Raw genomic sequence first — 18,745 nt, 5'->3', positions numbered from 1 at the left:
CTACTTCAAAATGGGATTAGACAAATTAATGGAGGGTATCCGTCACTGCCAATTGTTTGTGCTGCTTGTGTGGTGGATATAGTGGCATGTTTTAAACACCTATTTGTGCAGGATTTCTCTGCACTTGTCCTGCATCCAGTGACTCTTCCTGGACTAGAGACCCATGTCTGCACCATTAGTTACATCAAAGTCAGTTCCAGAGGAAGATGGAACACAGCTTAGGGTACATATTGTATGTCTTCTTTTTTAAACATATTTTTATTTGATTTTACAAGTATAAAATTATAGAAATAACATATCGAATTTCTGAGTTCTGTTATTAAATTTTTTCTACTGCCTTTTTTTATACTCCATTAAAAAAAAAACCAAAATAAAATGTCATTCTCTCCATAATACCCAAGACATTACAAGTGCTTTTGCAATCCTGCTAATGTTTACATCTGTTTACAGTGGTCTCCAAGATAAATGATAAACTTTTCCCATTCCTTGTCAAAGTTTTGGTCTTCTTGGTTCCTGAGCTTTTGGGTCAATTTTGCTATTTCGACATAGTCCAACAATTTGATTTGGCATTCTTCTCTGGTAGGGACTTTATCTTCTTTTCATCTCTGGGATAATAGCATCTGTGCTGCTCATATTGTACATCTTCAATAAGTTTTCTTGTTTAAGTTCCTATTACCGATAATAAACTGAAAGCAACTGAACTTGATTGAGAACACACTGGTTCAAGGAATTCAGAGTCTTATTGATTGAAGCAAAGGACAGAAAGAACCCCAGTAAATCATAAGTGAAACTATGACATAATATATGCAAATTAATTATGCATGCACTCTAAACACTATATAGAAATTATAAAATAATTAACAGCACATTCCAATTCCCCAAGTGTTTAGAAATTCAATGGTATTTTTATTTCCTTTGGATAAGAGATATATAAGCAGAGTGTGAGGGGAGGTTTTAATGAGTGTGTAGCCAATATACATGGCTAAGCAATCATGTAGTAGCCTAGTACAGTGGTGCCTCGCAAGACGAAATTAATTCGTTCCGTGAATTTTTTCGTCTAGCGAATTTTTCGTCTTGCGAAGCACGAAATCCCATAGGAATGCATTGAAAATCAATTAATGCGTTCCTATGGTCAAAAAAAGTCCAAACAAAGCCAAATTTGGTACAACAAGAGTTTATTAAGTGCTCTTTAAAGTCACACATACTGTAAAAAGCATCTCAAAATTCAAACCCAGAAATTTTTTTAAAAACAGCAGAGTGGCCCAATGGTCACAGAAAACCATAAAAATGCAGGAGAAAAAAAACAAGCTTCCAGATTCTTGCAAACCCCTCCCCAACTGTTCCCCCAGCCACCCAGCACACAGAAATTCAAATCCAGAAATTTTTTAAAAAAACAGCAGAGTGGCCCAATGGTCACAGAAAATCATAAAAATGCAGGGGGAAAAACACAAGCTTCCAGATTCATGCAAACCCCTCCCCAACTGTTCCCCCAGCCACCCAGCACACAGAAATTCAAATCCAGAATTTTTTTAAAAAAACAGCAAAGTGGCCCAATGGTCACAAAAAATCATAAAAATGCAGAAAACAAACACACAAGCTTCCAGATTCTTGCAAACCCCTCCCCAACACCAAGTCCTTGAATTGCAAACACCCCAACCCAAAATCCAAAACCCCCCAAAAAAGTTTTAAAAGCTTAACTTACCAAATGGCTGCAAAAGAAGTTTTGGAAAAGCTTCACAAATCACCAAAGTCTTTAAAAACCTCAAAAAAGGCTATGTACACTGCGTTCTATGAGTTGCTCCTCGAAGTCAAGTCACAACTGTATTAACGGTGTTAAGAAAAAGGAAACAAACTTGCAAGACGTTTTCGTCTTGCGAAGCAAGCCCATAGGGAAATTCGTCTTGCGAAGCAGCTCAAAAAACGGAAAACCCTTTCGTCTAGCGAGTTTTCCGTCTTGCGAGGCATTCGTCTTGCGGGGCACCACTGTATTCACCCCTTATTTCAGTTCATTTCACTTCTTTTGTCAACACACTTTGTGGCAAGGAAAATGGGGTTATTTCCTTACTTATTTTATTAATACAACACAAATTCTACTACAATGATTTTCCTAAATCCACACAACCATTTAATCTCACTCATACTCTTTGCGCCCTTAACTTACAAACAACCCTGGTAACTGTGGGATATAGGCATGGTTCAAAGCCAGTCAGATAATAGCTACTACATCAAATATATTAATTTGTGGAGTCCACTTGACTCCCTAGTATTCTCCAGAGCTTAGAGCACTGAAACAAGTGGGAAGACAGCTTGAATGCAATTGAACACTGGTGAAGGCTCATCATTTAGCTGACTGATACTTTGCTGACTCCATTGAATCTTCATCATGCCGTCTGACAAAGCTTTTCCAGGTAGTATGGGGCCTTTTACAGTCTAGCACAAAGGAGCTAGCAGAACTGACACTAGCTCGCTGCGATTTGTTTGTGAAGTATTTTGAGGATAAAGATCGCTTGAATCTGCTGGAACCTTGACTCCACTGTTACAGATGAATCTCAAAGGGGTGTCCAGAGCAATGTCTAGTCCTGTTATGTTGGATGAGTTTCAGTTGGTAAGGCTTGAGGATGCGTACAAGGTGCATGGATCTGTCAGGGTGACCACTTGCACTCTAGACCCTTGCCTCTCTTGGCTGATAAAAGCTAGCAGGGAAGAGAAAGCTGGCTGGGTCAGGGAGGTGAAGTGGCAAGGCCATTCCGTAAGAAACCCTCCCTGAATTCAGAAAATCTAAGTAATTATCAGCAAGTTACCAATCTCCCCTTCTTAGGCAAGGTTCTTGATTGGGTTGTGGACCAGATCCAGGTGCTCTTGGAAGAAACTGACTTTCTGTTCTTTCTCCTTTATCTCTCAGAGGCTTTCAGTACCATCAACCATGTTATCCTTCTGAATTGGATGTCCAAGTTGGGGTGGATGGCACTGCTTTGAAATGATATATGATACATGTTTTTAAAAGCGTTGTATGTAATGAAGCGTAACTATCTTTAAAAATGCAAAATGCAATTTAATCAATTAATAGGCCCTATACAGCGGTGCCCCGCAAGACGAACGCCTCGCAAGACGAAAAACCCGCTAGACGAAAGGGTTTTCCGTTTTTCGATGCGCTTCGCAAGACGAATTTCCCTATGGGCTTCCTTCGCAAGACGAAAGCCCATAGGGAAATCTCCAGGACAGCGGGGAAGCGCAGCGTGTCTTCCCCACTGTCCTCGGACCTCCTCCAAAGGCTGGCGGTGGGGCAGAGAGACCTCCTCCCGCCGCCAGCCTTCGGAAGGCTCCTCCGAAGGCTGGCGGTGGGGCGGAGAGACCTCCTCCCGCCGCCAGCCTTCGGAAGGCTCCTCCGAAGGCTGGCGGTGGGGCGGAGAGACCTCCCCGCGCCAGCCTTCGGAAGGCTCCTCCGAAGGCTGCGGTGGGGCGGAGAGACCTTCTCCCCGCGCCAGCCTTCTGATGGCTGTCCTGAAGACTTGCGGTGGGAGGAGGGTTTTCCTCCCCACCGCCAACATTCAGAATGCTGTTCTGAATGTTGGCGGTGGGGAGGAAAAACCCTCCTCCCACCGCAAGCCCCGGGAACAGAGGAGAAGCGCTGTGCGCCTTCCCCTCTGTTCCCGGACCTGTCCTGAAGGCTTGCGGTGGGAGGAGGGCTTTCCTCCCCACCGCCAACATTCAGAATGCTGTTCTGAATGTTGGCGGTGGGGAGGAAAAACCCTCCTCCCACCGCAAGCCCCGGGAACAGAGGAGAAGCGCTGTGCGCCTTCCCCTCTGTTCCCGGACCTGTCCTGAAGGCTTGCGGTGGGGAGAAAAGCCCTTCTCCGCACCGCCAGCCTGGCAAGCGGTCTCCATAGGAACGCATTAATTGATTTTCAATGCATTCCTATGGGAAACCGTGCTTCGCAAGACGAAAAACTTGCAAGAAGAAAAAACTTGCGGAACGAATTAATTTCGTCTTGCGAGGCACCACTGTATATCTTCCAAATTTCAGACTGAAGGATCATCATAGAACATAGATCTTTTAATCCACATCCATAGGCTCAACACACACGGTAGCCTCTTCTGTAGCATAAGAAGCCTGTCGGAAAGGACCAATTTCAGAGTCATACCAAGATTTATCCTTCTTTTCAATTACTGAGAGGATTGACGTCATCAAATAGCCAAATTCAATTATGCTGCGCTGCTTGGAGTTGTTTCCATAAACGTAGCCAGCAGCATGCATTGCAACAAGTTGGCCATCTCTATCAAACACAGGGGAACCTGAAGACCCCCAGAAAAAAGATGTATCATAGGTGAGTACATCAGGGTTGTTGAAAACAGGAAAGAAAACTCCTGGATTGAGCATATGGATGCAGCTCTTGGGATCATAACCACAGTTGGTGTTGCTGTGTTCTGCCTCATTACCCTGCTGCCAACGATCAAGAGATTCCTTCTGACGCTTACACACAGTGACAACAGAACAGGCATCCAGAGACTTTGTTTCTCCACCTGGGTGACCAATGATGTAAGTAAGCCCATCAAATGGTGGAGGGGAGCATAACTTTACCAAGCCTGCAGGAAGTCTACTTTTGTTTCCATTTTCCTTCAGTTTCAGGATGGCAAAATCAAGAACATCATCATATATTTCAAACCACTCCTCAAGTGAAAAAAAGTCTTCATCTTTGGGGTGGTCGCCTTCATAGGAGAATGTTACATGGGCTGCCTTGCTGATTTTGGATGCCCACTCCTTTTCTTCAATCCCTTCTCCAACGATTGATCTTACCACATGGTGGCAAGTTAGTATGTAGCTATTACACAACACAAAGCAAGTAGCTTCACCCTCCTTTCTGGAAATGCCCCACTTTATGTACCCAACTGACTGACTGAGAGTTGCCTGCTTCTTTAACATCTTAACTGTTATGGCATTGCTTATCTCCTTGTTATAGTTTGCTCTGCACACTTTGAGGACCTCCCTTTTATGCTCCTGTGCCTCCTTGGTTTTTGCAAAGAAGTTATCCATGATCTCCTTTTGATCCTTTAAGCCAGGATAGAAGCTTAGGAGGTCAATTTTAAAATAATGACAGGTTTGGAGCTGCCTCCCATGAGGCACCTGGGGAATCTGTTTGCTATTTGCACCGCCACCAGATTTAGCAGATTTCGTCATTTCCACATAAAAGGTCTTGTCAGATAAATTGTTAACTGAATGAGTGTTAGCTATGGCCTTGCTACCCTCCATCAGTCTCCAGTCTTTTTCCTTTAGCTCAGGCGTGAAACGACCATCACTGCACAGGGCATCTTTTATGGTTTCTCCTTTTGGTGCACAGACACACAGCTTGCAGTATTCCTTAAGAAGTTGACTGCATCTAATCAACTTATTGTTTTGTGTCGGCTTGGGGTCAATGAAGAACAAAATACATTCCTCCTCCCTGTTTTCATGCTGGCGATACCCTAAGCCAGCAGAGTCCTCAAGTTGCTGAACCTTATAACATTTCAGTACACAATGGGAGCCGTCTGGCATATACTTCAGAGGCATCCCCAGATTAATGCAACCCTCAATCCCCTTCTTCCCTATAAGGTAGATCTCTTTGCCCTTGCTTTTCTCCATATGGGTGCAAATATCTTTTGTTGCCTTGAGGGCAGAAAGCACACTGTCATGGAGACTGCCTTTCACCGCATGGTCCTTCCCATCACCAGCTAAATTCACAGTGAATTCTCGTTCTTCATCTGTTGATTTCTCACTGCTAGGAAGAGTATTTCTTGTAGGATGATTCTTAAGAGTGGATGCACTTGTAGATCCCACTCTTTTGACACTTGGGCTTGCCTTATTTTCGCACTGTAAAAAAAGGGGGAAGTCAACAAATAATATATTTTCTTTGTGGTTTTCTTTTTTAAAAAACAACATGCTTGCAGATGGTAGCTGCTTACATGTAGACCAGGCATAGGCAAACTTGGCCCTCCAGTTGTTTTGGGACTACAACTCCCATCATCCCTAGCTAACAGGACCAGTGGTCAGGGATGATGGGAATTGTAGTCCCAAAACATCTAGAGGGCCGAGTTTGCCTATGCCTGATGTAGGCCATAGCAGGAATACCAGTGAACACACACAAAGAGAAAAGTGGGGAGCTAGGCTGAGGCCTGAAGAATATAGGCGCAGCACTACTGCCAGGCATGCTCCTGGCAGAATACGGAAACAACAAATATGGTGGCATGGCACCTTCTCTGACTTGATTCCTAATGAGTCACAGTAACTCTCTTGCATTTGCTGCTACTCATGAGTAGCACCATGTTTCCTTTGTGTCCACAGCCAGTTATGCTACAGTTCATCTGGCCCAGAGGCAACAAATGTTACTACATTCCTGGTCCACGCCAGCAAGCTTTCCATAAGTGACCAACAGAAAGGGGTCATGTATGGGGTTGCCATAGAGCAAGGCTCTCATGTCTTTGAAAACGTCTAGACAAACAATGCAAGTGGCGTAAACATATCAGCACAGGATTGTGGTGAGGAAAGCTATTCTTATTACTCTATTGTGATGCAGCTTTGAAAGGCAAAGGGGGTACTGTGAAAACAAATAGCATACCCTCCAACATTTCTTTGATGAAAATAGGGATAACCTATTTAACAACAACAACAACATCTGGAGCTTACCACACACATTAAAACATTAAACATTAAACTTCCCTATAAAGGGCTGCCTTCTAAAGGTTGTATAGTTACTTATCTCCTTGGCTCAGGGGTCACATAACTCCATACCCTCCAGCATTTCTCTGATGAAAATAGGGACATCCTAAGGAAAAGTGGGACATTCCAGGAACAAATCAGAAACTGGGACAGCTTCTGTAAATCCAGGACTGTCCCTGGAAAATAGGGACACTTGGGGGGGTCTGAAATAGTTTGACAACCCGATTCCTCTGTGTTGCTTTCAACGTTCATTTCACCATCAGTGCTGTCCAACAGGAGCTTTCACTGCTTTTGCTTTTTTTTTTTACAGTTTCTCTGTGGTAACAAGACTCGTCAGACAAGGACTTTCCCCTCTCTGCTTGCACACAGTAGGAGGGAAACCTATGGCTAAGCTCTAGTTTAGGGATAGGGAATCTTAGGCCTAAGGATCAAATGAGGCCCCCCAAGCCCTTCTGTTTGGCCCTTACCAGGCTACATCCCCTCACCAGGCCTGCTTTGAAATCTTCTTTTAGTATTTTTGTCTGGCTGGAATGAGGTCCAGCTCTGAGGGCCTTCTGGCAGTTCCCTCACTGCGAGAAGTGAAGTTACAGGGAACCAGGCAGAGGGCCTTTTCGGTGGTGGCGCCCGCTCTGTGGAATGCCCTCCCATCAGATGTCAAAGAAATAAACAACTATCTGACTTTTAGAAGACATCTGAAGGCAGCCCTGTTTAGGGAAGTTTTTAATGTTTGGTTGTGTTCGTTTATATTCTGTTGGAAGCCACTCAGAGTGGCTGGGGCAACCCAGTCAGATGGGCAGAGTCCAATAAATAAATTATTACTATCATTATTATTAGTCAGTATTTTGGCTAATGCAACTGACCAAACTCCGGAGTACCAAGATTCAATACTAGAACCTTCCTCGGTTTCTAGCACTTAGCAATTTCCATTCATGCCGCAGTCAATAAAAAGGCTAACAGATCTTCATTTGATGGTCTCTGAGTGGGGATTATCTCTACCCTCAGCAGTGCCAGAGCAGGGGACATTACAAATGTTATTCCAGTCCAGGTTAGATTGATTTGCACCCTTGATTACTGACGTTTCTTGCTTGCCTCAATGGAGGACAGAGGGGTGTGTGAGTTTGTGGAGGAACTAGCCAGCTATGCAAAGGTTAAACTTACATTTGATGTTCTGCCTACTTTGGGGCTCCAGACCTGCCTACCACCACCATGTAGCCTTTCAGCTGAACAATGTTCCCCTGCCCTGCTCCGCCTTCAAAAGTAAAAGAAGCAGGTTCTGATCCGCCCTGGTTAGTACTGTTATGCTAGTTAGTGAGTCATGCAGGTGAAATGCATAGGCTGGGTGCTGACGTTTGCTTACTAGTCCAGCAACCAGCAGCCACTGGCAATCACTCAAATGGACACAAGGAAGGGTAGGATGAAAAGGGCAGGGCAAAAAGAGAGCAATCTTGGGATATTAATACCCCAATTTATAGTAAGCATCTAACAGGCCCTGTGTGGTTTTGTTCCTCAGTGCAACGGTGTAGCTTTGCTTTAATCCCTGGACCCAACATAAAAGGGCTGGATGGAAGCGAGGTGATATTTCAATTGTGCACACAAAGGCTATTAAACAGAAGTAGACAGTGGCAGTATTTAACCAGCAATAATTTCTACAGACAGCAAATAAAAATATTCAGTAACTACCCCTTACGTTCTTTGGAAGATTGAGGTAAGGTAATCCCTCTTCAGAATAACGCTTACCTTCAGATAAGGCCGGATATCACTCTTTCTTTTAACGGAACTCTTCCTGATATGAGACTCCATGTTTACTCAAGCAGATACAGCTAAGGGGGGAAGTTGTCAGATTCAGAGATCAGTGAATTGGCAGTTATTTGTTATTTTTAACACTTTAATTTTTTTAAATAAACGGATGATACATGCACCATAACAATGAACAACAGCTGCAACAGCAGCAACAAAAAAAAAGAACTGTTTGGGTCATACTGCTCAGATGTTTACCATATAATACAAACTTCCAGCGTGACCCAGAAACTACAACTAATCCAGAATGCGGCAGCTAGACTGGTGACTGCGAGTGGCCGCCGAGACCATATAACACCAGCCCTGAAAGACCTACATTGGCTCCCGGTACATTTCCGAGCACAATTCAAAGTGTTGGTGCTGACCTTTAAAGCCTTAAACGGCCTCGGCCCAGTATACCTGAAGGAACGTCTCCACCCCCATCATTCAGCCTGGACACTGAGTGCTCCAGCACTGGGGGGGGGGGGCGGAGAGCAGGCGGGGGCATGGCTGGCGTGCGAACTGGGGGCATGGTACGCCACCCACAGGGGTGTGTCGCGCATCCTGGGGGCGTGATGTGCTGCATGCGGGGGCGTGGCGCCCAGCACGGGGGGGGGCGGCAGTCGCGATGGCACCCCACTGGGATCGTGTTGCGGGGGTCAGTGCACTCCCCGCCTCTTCCTCCGCCAGTGGTCCTGCTCCGAGGGCCTTCTGGCGGTTCCCGCACTGTGAGAAATGAGGTTACAGGGAACCAGGCAGAGGACCTTCTTGGTAGTGGTCCCCAAAAAAATTAAAAGGAAAAGAACAACTGGATATACATTTCCAAAATATAAGATAAAAAAAAAATAAAACCTACATACAGCAACAGTGTTTTGTGTTGTGTAGGCTCCTATGATGTAAGTAATGGGCCCCACCTGCCAGCCTGCTCCCTAAAATATCACTGCTTTGCTCGTTTCTATATATAGGGTGCCTACATTCTGCATGTGCAAATGGCTTTAGATACCTATTAGGTCCATAAATTACCATATAGCATCTATTCAACACAAAAAACAGCGACAATTTGTTGTTGACAAAGGACAGCTGGACATACAAAGGGCCCCTTTACCTTCAGTAGCTCTTAGGACCTCATCAAACCTAAATCCGGCCCTCAGCGCAATCCAAGCAGATTCCTGGGATTTGGCCAGAAAGTGGGATGGGGGAGGGGTGCGACTCCAAGCCTCACTTGTAGCAGCAGGGAATTACCGGTACTTACCCGAGCTTCCCAGTCCACCCACCGCGCGCTGGCAAGGGGAGTGTAGGAGAGACCGCGCCTTTCACGTCAAAGGGATATCGCGAACCCACAAGGAGCGGGAAAGAAGCCGCCGGCGCCCTTTTTCTCCCCGTTTCAAATTTGGCGGCAAGAACTTCCAGGAAGCAGCTGGAAGTCGAAGAGGGGCGGGAGTTACTGGGGCATCGCAGGTTCCTATTGGGTTACAGGGCGCGATCCCGCTTCTATTCGAAACACGTCATTTGATTTCCCATCACCCGCCCAGTGCGTTTCGCTCAATGCGGTGAGGGGGGCGGGTTCGTACGATGCTAGAGGTTTCCAGCCAAGCTGGAATTTTACATAGTAACAGACGGCAGTGAGCCGAGGGGAAAAAGGCAAAACGCGGAATGCAAGGTAAGAAGACGCTGCGATGCCAAGAAAAGGGGAAGAGCGTCGTCATCCCGAAAAACGAATCAAAAAGTCCTCGTTTTACTATTTGCCTAAGCCCGCCTTGCCATAGGCGACCGTGCTAAATCGGGCGAGATTTGTCTAGGCTTGTAACGCAGCTAAATGGAAGGAGTGTTTGCCGTTTCCTCGCCGCCTTTCGCGGGTCGCAGCAGCAGAAGGGGCCGAGGAGATGAGCGATTCCCCCAAAGAACCTGCTTTTTGGATGTCATTGGATACCGCGCTCCAGATCCTGGAGCTGTTGTAGCATCTGATCCCACCTCTAATTCTCTGTCCTACAAAAGCATAAGTCAAATATGAAGAAGAAAATCCAAGTGCTAATGGGAGGAAGATATTTCATGTATTGTTGAAGGAAACAAACCTGTGTGCCCTTATTTACAACGCTTATTTAATACTCTTATAGAACAGAATTAAGGAAAGAACAAGCTAACCACATTAAAATGACACCTTTCCTCCATGAACTTAGGACATTTGGTGACACCCAACAAAGTCATGCCCAGAGTAGACCCATTGAAACCAATGGACTAGCTCTGTTACTAACATTAGATATCACCTGCTATACATAAAGTAGGAGAATCTTATCTTCACAAACCTGAGGGACAGTGGAAGCAGCAATGGATTTATTACTCAAACAATTCCCTAGAAAGCTGTTTTGTTGAATATGAAACACGCAAGTTGCTTGCTTTTCACGACTTCTGCCTGTAGATGATGCTGTAAAACATCTATTCGCTGTTCTGCATTTGTTTTGTTTGCTTGTTTTCCTCTCTTTGCTATCCTGTAAATAAATCTGAAATTCAGACAAAAAAGTCTTTGTTCGGGGGCAGAGGAATTAAGAGAAATCAATTAAACCCTATCTTATTGATACTAGAAGTGGTGCGAAACCAGGACAGCTGTGCTTGAGAACATAACAAGAGCCCTGCTGGGTCAAAGGACCTTCTAGTCCATCATCCTGTTCTGACAGTGGCCAACTAGTGGGAACCCAGAAGGAGGACTTGAGTATAACAGCACTCTCCCCATTCCTGGTTCCCAGCAACAGGTGTACTGCCTCCAACAGGTGAGATGGTAGCTATTGCCTTTGGGGCAAGAGTGGGGCACGTGGTGGGGCAGAGTTGTAGAGCCACCTGAGCAATGGCATCATGGGCTCTGTACTCCAACTTGTTGTTGTTATCCTGATATCATTTATTTTATTTTCTCCTTTTTATATCAAATTCATTCGTAACTCAAAATCAACAAAATACTTTTTTTTTAAAGTGTTGCTGATGTCCTATGAACTCATTGATTAGAATTCATACATTATTCTGCTGAGGTTATGGTATTCCTTTTGGTGACACTGCTGGCTTGGATCTTTCGAAGCAAGAACATCTAACCCATACAGCTGCAGTTGTGCAGATGGGGAGAAAGTGAGAGAGACTAGTGTAGGAATAACGGAGACTACACAAGGTTGGATGCGAGTGAGCTGTGCAGGAGCAAGCTTTGCAGAGCCTCTTTTATTGGCAAAAATCAACAGTTGGAAAGCAGTAGTGAAACCACTCTGAACTTTAGCATATTTCCATCTAAGCACATTTCCAGCGTTAGCAAATACACGTGTCAGCAGGTGCTTCCCTTGAATGTTCCCCCCCCCCCCGATACTTGATTACATCTGTGTTCCCTGCCCTGCTCCAACCAAGCGATATGTCTAGCAAACAATTTGTGAAAGGACAAAAGGTCAGGGGGGAAACCCTGTTTTCTAGCCAAGAAGGCAAAAGGTGAGGGAAAGCAAGCGTAATGCTCCTTGACACACTGTTGCATGTCTGGTGTGAAGTTTGCCTTCGCAAAGCGGAGCATTACCTCCACAGACTGGTGTATTTCACAAAGTTTCCTTGCTGAAAGCAGTTTCAGAAGAGCCTGCTCATTCCATCAGTGAAGCCTTGCCATGCACTGATTGGAAAAGCAGGCAGTGCAACCTTGTTCTCCTGGACTCTTGGTCCCTTTGGTATCATTGGTATCTTTCTGGGTTGCCTGGCTGGAATGGTACAGTGTTGTGATGGCTCCAGTCCCTCATGGAGGGATGAACCCAGAAGGTAGTGCTGGGGAGCTTCTGTTCCACCCATGGCTTTTGGCCTGTGGGAGATGCCTCCTGGTTCCATTTTGTCTCCCCATGCTCTTTAATATCTATATAAAGCCATTGGCAGAATTATTCCAGAGGGTTGAGCTAACATCCAAACATCTCAAACACCTCTCTCCCTCAACTACTATTCCCAGAGAGGCTACAGGTAGTTTTTGGTAAGATGGAGGTACTGTGGATAAGGAAAACAGCTGGTGGAGAGGTAAAACTGGTACTGGATGGTATTGCACTTCTCTGGGAGGATTTGTTGTGCTGCCTGGGGTTTCTCCTGGTCTTAGGATGTGGGTGGCGCTGTGGTCTACACCACTGAGCCTCTTGGGCTTGCCGATTAGAAGGTCAGAGGTTCAAATCCGCACGAATGGGGGTGAGCCCTCGTTGCTCTGTTCCAGCTCCTGGCAACCTAGCAGTTTGAAAGCTAGGCGGGAAGGTAAATGGCATTTCCGTGTGCTCTGGTTTCCATCACGGTGTTCCGTTGTGCCAGAAGCAGTTTAGTCATGCTGGCCACATGACCCAGAAAGCTGTCCATGGACAAACGCCTGAAGCGAGATGAGCACCGCACCCCATAGTCACCTTTGACTGGACTTAGCCATCCAGGGATCCTTTACCTTTACCTTGTCCTGGTCTCAGCACTATCAGCCTAAGGTGCAGGTGACATTGGTGACCAGGGGCATTTTTGAAATTTGTTTTGTCTGATTCACCAGCTGTGCCCCTTCTGGGGAAAGCAGATCTTGCCCCAGTCATTCATGCTACAATTACATCCAGACTAGACTATTGTAATGTCTTCTGCATGGGGTTGCCTACAGAGATGATCTGGAAGCTTCAGCTACTGTAGAATGCAGCCTTCTGCTTGCTTGAGGCGGAACTGCGGTCAGGGCATAAAATTTGATTCTGCACCAGCTGAGCTAGTTGCTAGAGTGTGCTTCTGACCCCAAGTACAGTGGTACCTCAGGTTAAGTACTTAATTTGTTCCAGAGGTCCGTACTTAACCTGAAACTGTTCTTAACCTGAAGCACCACTTTAGCTAATGTGGCCTCCTGCTGCTGCTGCACCGCCGGAGCACAATTTCTGTTCTCATCCTGAAGCAAAGTTCTTAACCTGAAGCACTATTTCTGGGTTAGCGGAGTCTGTAACCTGAAGCATATGTAACCTGAGGTACCACTGTACTGGTTGTCATCTAATACACAAAAAGGTGCATCACACCACAAAGGGGTTGGGTGGGTTGCTGCCCTTGTCTTTACATGAAAATGAAAATACACACACCCAAACACATGCCATTTTTCCAGTAGGAAAAAGCTGGCTAATGGCATGGTTTATGTAGCCAATGCTTTACTGGGTTATACAAGGCAGAAACAAATTGCCTTTGTGTTCCATGCTGGCAAGCTATTAGGCATTTGTTTCCAGATTGGCTCTTTAGACAAAACTTATGCTCAGCACTGAAATGAGATGCTGTCAGGCCATGGGAGTTATTTTTCACCCAAACAACCTATCTGCTCCAAAAGACAAGCTAGATGCCATACAACAGTTTGATTGTTTCATGGACTTGTGGGAAGCACTTAAAAATGTAATATAACAGCCACACAACTCCCCCTTCCCCTGGTGATAATGTGCTAGAACACGAGACAGGAGCCAAGTCTGCGGTCATGCCATGCTGAGAAGGTCAAGCTGAGTTATAGACGTTGTTTTCCGCCACAGACTCCAACTCAAATTCTGCCCTGTGTAGGGCGTATGGGATGCCTTTTGCAACCCAGTTTGATGTAAATACTGTTGCACACAACATGAGCTCCACAGGGTGAGAGACTCCAGGGTTACAGAGTCTGGTTTCCATGGAATGAAAGTCATTGGAGACTGTGGTGTCTTTAGGATATATGGCTTTATTTACACGCATATGCCATCTGAGGATAGGATGGAGGAGCTCACATCATTAACACTCCACAGATCTTCCTCCCCAGTAGATTTTCAGGGAGATCCCAGGCCTTAGCTTTGAGTCTAGGACAGAGCAAGACAAGCCTCTGTATCTCCAGCCTCCAACAGCAGCCAAAAATTCATACAGCTGCCCTTGGTAGGTGGTTCTCCATCCTAGGATGAGGTGGCATCCAGCCAGGTGAGGTGGGGAAAAGCTTAGTCAATTGTCTCTAGGGCAACCTCTTTGAACATGTACTGTAAATGGCAGTATGTAACTGGTCAGCTAAGGCCTTTAGCTTAAGGTTACCAGACATCCCCATTTCCCAGGGACAGTCCCCGGATTTACAAATCAGTCCCCATACAAAATCCATTGAAGTTGAAAAGTGTCCCCGGATTCATTGAAAAAAAATCTGGTAACCTTACTTTAGCTTATGAAGAAACTGGTCTGACCAGTTCATCCGGTTTCATCTTATAGATTCTCACCTCACAGATTTGGAAGGAACCTACACTTATCATTTAGATAACCATAGTGGTGAAAATCTGGATCAGCAGGCACAATAAAAAAGAGGCTCAGGTGCAATCCTATATTTATGTGGGAGTAAGTACTGCTGAACTCAGTTGGGCTTACTTATGAGTAGGCATGCATAATATTGCACTGTAAAGTTTCCCTTTTGGCGGTCATGAGAACACACATATATTTATATACAGATCACCATGATGGGCCCAGTGTTAAATCTAAGTAGAACAGTTGCAGGATTTGGATCCTAGAATTTCAAGCAAAAATGTTGTGCCAGGGCATTTTGTCAAGAATTCCAACTTGCAGAACGACTGCACAGTTTGCAGATTCCAGCCTAGAGATAAAAAGCTGAGTCACCATTAAACAGCATAGTGCAGGAAAGAAGATATCTGCTTCAACGGAATACAGGCCGCTGGGGCTGGAATAGCAGCAGGGACTGTAATCCAAGTAATAAGTTAATGCCAGAGGGGTTAGCTGGCTGAGAATCTGCACCTTGACTTCCCATCGGCTTTTATACCACAGGTGTACATAAGAATATCTGTACACCAATTCAGTCCATTAGACACTTGCAGAATACAGATGAGGGCTGAATGTGACAGCTTAAATATGCAGCTCAGGTGAATGGATGAGCAGAAGGCACTGCTGTTGCATGTCTTTACAAAGCACCCCTAAAACAATTTGTCCAAATTTCTAATGTGAATTTGTTTTATCAGCTTAAAGAGTTTCCTGGGCAGCTGACAGTCACTACATCTTGTGGCAATGAATCCCATAACTTATATAAGTCTAGTGTGAGAAAGAACTTCCTCATCTATTGCATTCGGTTACAACTAGATAATGCACACAAAATGCTTTGTACCCTTTGCAATGCTACACCAGCCTCCTCCAGATATTGTTGGACTCCAACTCCCACCAGCCTGAGGCAGCCCAGCAAATGCTCAAAGATTATTCGAGTTGTAGTCCAAAGCTTCCAGAAGGCACCAGGTTGCAGAAGGCATCATTACTCAATTTTTAAAATTTTAAATATTATTTTCATCCACTTCAGAACCCCTCGGCATTGCAGGAGAATCTGGGGGTAAACTCCCAAGTGCCTAGTCAGTTCAGCATGCAGAAAACTAGTCTTCCACAACACTATCTTATGGATGTCTGGCGTGGGAAACCTCTGGCCCTCCCGATGTTGCTGAACAACAATACCTTTCATCCCTGGGCTTTGGCTATGGTGGCTGTCAATCAAGAGTGCACTTAAAAACACAACCACTCTACTGTGGCTGCACCTTGGAGAGAAAGACTGATAGTAATGGGCAAGCTGAGTCATACACACTACTGTACTAATGTTCTCAGTTTGGGGAAGTGGAAAAGCTGTAGAACATCTGTTTTGCATGCTGATGGTCCCATAGGAGCTCAGAGTAGGGCTGGGAATGTCCCCTGTCTGCAGAGGCGTAGCAAGGTCAAGTGGTACCTGGTGCAGATTTTTTTTTGTCACCCCCCTGTCACCAAAGGCACCTTTGTGCCTTGCCAGCAATGTCCGGCCAAGCGAGCAACAGCTGCGGTGGCGGACCTTGGGAGTTCCCCTTGTTCTGGAGGGGAAAGCGAGCTCCCTAGGGAGTGCCCTAGCTGCTAGAAAAGCCAAGGGGGCAAGGGCGGCGGCGGGGGGCGGGTGTTGTCCAATGGCAGCAGCCACCCCCTCCCCAACCTTAACCCACAGCCTCCTCCTTCCACATGCCGTCATCGCCTCCCCTCCGTGCCCTCCAGGACCTCGCTTCCCATAGCAAAGGGATGCCCAAGGCGGCAGGCACTTTGAACTGGAAGCATTCAGGTGTGACCGTGAAAGGAGGAGAAGCCTGCCTGGGGAGAACATAAGAGACACCACCCATTCACCCACCAGAGAATCTAGCCTAGGACTGGCAAGGAGGTGGGGCATGTGGTGAAGGTCTTTAGCTGCAGAGGCAGACCTTACTGTCAAACCCAAGTCTAGCAGCAACCAGCATGACGCTTCCGGTTTTGTGTGGTATTTTGTGTGTGTGTGTGCGTGCGTGTGCGTGCGCGTGCACATGCGCGTGCTTGCTTGCTTAGAGAAGCTCCAAATGAACTATCTTGGGCTTTTTTCTTGCTCAAAGGGAAGTGGGCCCTTGGTGGTTTCCAGGGGAAAGATGAAGGGATGGAACACACTGGAGTTCTATTGATTTCAGTGGAAACTCAAGTCATGCCTAACATGCCCCAGTGGTTTTAATGGGACCCCCGGTCCACCCCCCCGGTCTTCTGTTTTTCCCCTCAGCCAGGACACACAACGGAGACTGGAGGTGGGGAGAAATATGAATTTTGACGAGGGAAAGGCAATGGGGCAGATTTGTCAGGCATGTGCAGGCAGAGCTTGAAGACTTTACACAGAGAGGAACCCCATGTGGGTTTCCCCACACATCACATAACAGGCAGGGAGCCAGCTCAGATAGAGAGAAAGACAGCAACCATTTTATTCCCTTTTTAAGCACCTGCCAAGATCTCTTCCACGTTTGCAGCACCGGCCCTTTAAATGAACTTGATAGTCCAGCTGTAAGCGCTGGTCTTCCAGGCAGAATGAAAGGTGCACCCACTGATCTCGCTTCCTTCTTCTCCCCTTCCCACCCCCCTCCATTGTCTGCTCGCCTGCCTCTTTCCCGTCCTCTCCCCTGCGGGCCAGCTAGCCTACCTCCTCCAGCCGGGAGCACGGGGCAACGGTACACTGCCCACCCGTGACTCCCAACTTCCCAAGCCTACCCTGAGCCTTTGAGGGAAGGGGGGAGCTGTGCCGCTTTGCTGAAGGCCGCCGGCAAAGTGGTGCAGCTCACCCCCTTGCCCTGACAGCTCAGCATAGGCTTGGAAGGTTGGGAGTCACAGGCGCACCGAATGTCACCCCTCCCTCAGGATGACACCCAGGGCAGACTGCCCCCACCGCACCCCCTTCCTCCACCACTGCCTGTCTGAGACCCTCCTGGAAAGCTGCCGCCAATCAGTGAGCTAAATAGGCAGCTTCCCAGGTTCCTAATTCTACGGGTGCTGGTCCTTTCAAAGTCAACACTACATCATCTGTCCACAAGATGGAGGGGGGAAGGGAAAAAACCAACGGGGGGGAACTCTCCCAAAAGCAGCCCAATTAATATAGAGCATGCTCAGTGAGAATGACTGAACCCTCAGTGACACTGACAAAACTAAATAGCTGCTGTCTTGCTCGGTTGAACCAGTCATGCTCAATACAGCAAAGTTTGCAATAAAAGCCTCCCAAAAGCCCCTGAGTCCAACCTTGTGCACTGAGATAAGTGTCACCTGCGTATACATGTCCTATGTATTATAAGGTTTTTATCACATATGTTTTAATATGCTTCTGAGATTGTTTGATTAACTTTTTCCTTTTTGGCTATAACCTGTATTTGGTTGACCAATAAAAAAAATGTTGTTGTTGACTACTGGGGCAAAAAAAGGGCGGGTGGAAACCAGGGGGGAGGGAGGATAGAACAGAATGTCTTGAAAAGGAGCCCTCCATGCTGCAACCTTTTGCTGCAGCTCCCACTTGGCATTGCAGATACCCTCTTAACACACAGCAATGTGACAAAATCAGCCTTGCTCCACACACTGATGATATATAGATAACCTCTGCTAGGCAGGAGTGAGCGAGATTCCCCATTTGAGCATCTGAAGGTGCTCTCCCAGGGAAGCCAGTCCACTGTGACTGATATTCAGGGATCCCCAGATCAACTTCCAAGGAACTCCAGGGCTCGCCTGGAACACAGTTTGAAAACCACAGCCAAAGGCTTGGCAGGCACTCCAGGCCTGCTGCCCATGGGTTTGTTACTTAATCATAGCTAGCTGGGAGGACTGGGAATCCCTCAGTTGGTAGTGGCTCTGTCGCTACTGCTCAGAAGGATGCCGGCTGATTGCTGCATCTGAAGGGAAATGCTAAATGAGTCACTTAAGTGCTTGCTTCCAGGCTCCGCTGAGGGACTCTTTCAGATTTCCACCGAGGAAATGCTGTCATGTGCATCAGCTTGCAGGCTGAGTACCTCTCTCACACAC

General features: G+C 46.3%; 1 protein-coding gene and 1 long non-coding RNA gene across 4 annotated transcripts in view; one reads left to right on the top strand and one right to left on the bottom strand.

Annotated features, from left to right (window-relative positions):
* Positions 1–228: 228 nt before the first annotated feature.
* On the bottom strand, positions 229–10,944 carry FAM111A (FAM111 trypsin like peptidase A). Of its 3 annotated transcripts, XM_083624281.1 has the most exons (6): positions 10,771–10,944; positions 9,720–9,884; positions 8,429–8,511; positions 4,004–5,845; positions 1,985–3,070; positions 229–1,002 (listed from the first exon to the last, which is right to left on the bottom strand). In XM_083624281.1, exons 3-4 carry the CDS (start codon positions 8,489–8,491, stop codon positions 4,055–4,057), a joined length of 1,854 nt encoding a protein of 617 aa, XP_083480407.1. In that variant the 5' UTR covers positions 8,492–8,511; positions 9,720–9,884; positions 10,771–10,944; the 3' UTR covers positions 229–1,002; positions 1,985–3,070; positions 4,004–4,054. The 3 variants fall into 3 exon arrangements, with proteins under 3 accessions (XP_083480407.1, XP_083480406.1, XP_083480408.1); XM_083624280.1 differs by lacking the exon at positions 10,771–10,944 and having other exon boundaries at positions 9,720–9,896; XM_083624282.1 differs by lacking the exon at positions 10,771–10,944 and having other exon boundaries at positions 9,573–9,890.
* A 2,275-nt stretch (positions 10,945–13,219) lies between these two features.
* The window catches only part of LOC310746160, a 223,564-nt gene continuing 218,038 nt past the window's right edge, over positions 13,220–18,745 (top strand). The window contains exon 1 of the long non-coding RNA XR_014540497.1: positions 13,220–13,434. This is a non-coding gene — a long non-coding RNA (uncharacterized lncRNA). The remainder of the gene's footprint in view (positions 13,435–18,745) is intronic.

This window comes from Podarcis filfolensis (assembly GCF_964270895.1).
Source record: "Podarcis filfolensis genome assembly, chromosome: 1".
Classification (NCBI taxonomy): Eukaryota; Metazoa; Chordata; class Lepidosauria; order Squamata; family Lacertidae; genus Podarcis; species Podarcis filfolensis.
This window is presented reverse-complemented; position numbering and strand designations above follow the sequence as displayed.

Coding starts and splice junctions, on each gene's coding strand:
- FAM111A (XM_083624281.1), bottom strand. CDS start 8,491: ATGGAGTCTCATATCAGGAAGAGTTCCGTTAAAAGAAAGAGTGATATC. Junction 5,846..8,428: donor ATATCCGGCCTTATCTGAAG/GTAAGCGTTATT, acceptor CTTTTTTTACAG/TGCGAAAATAAGGCAAGCCC.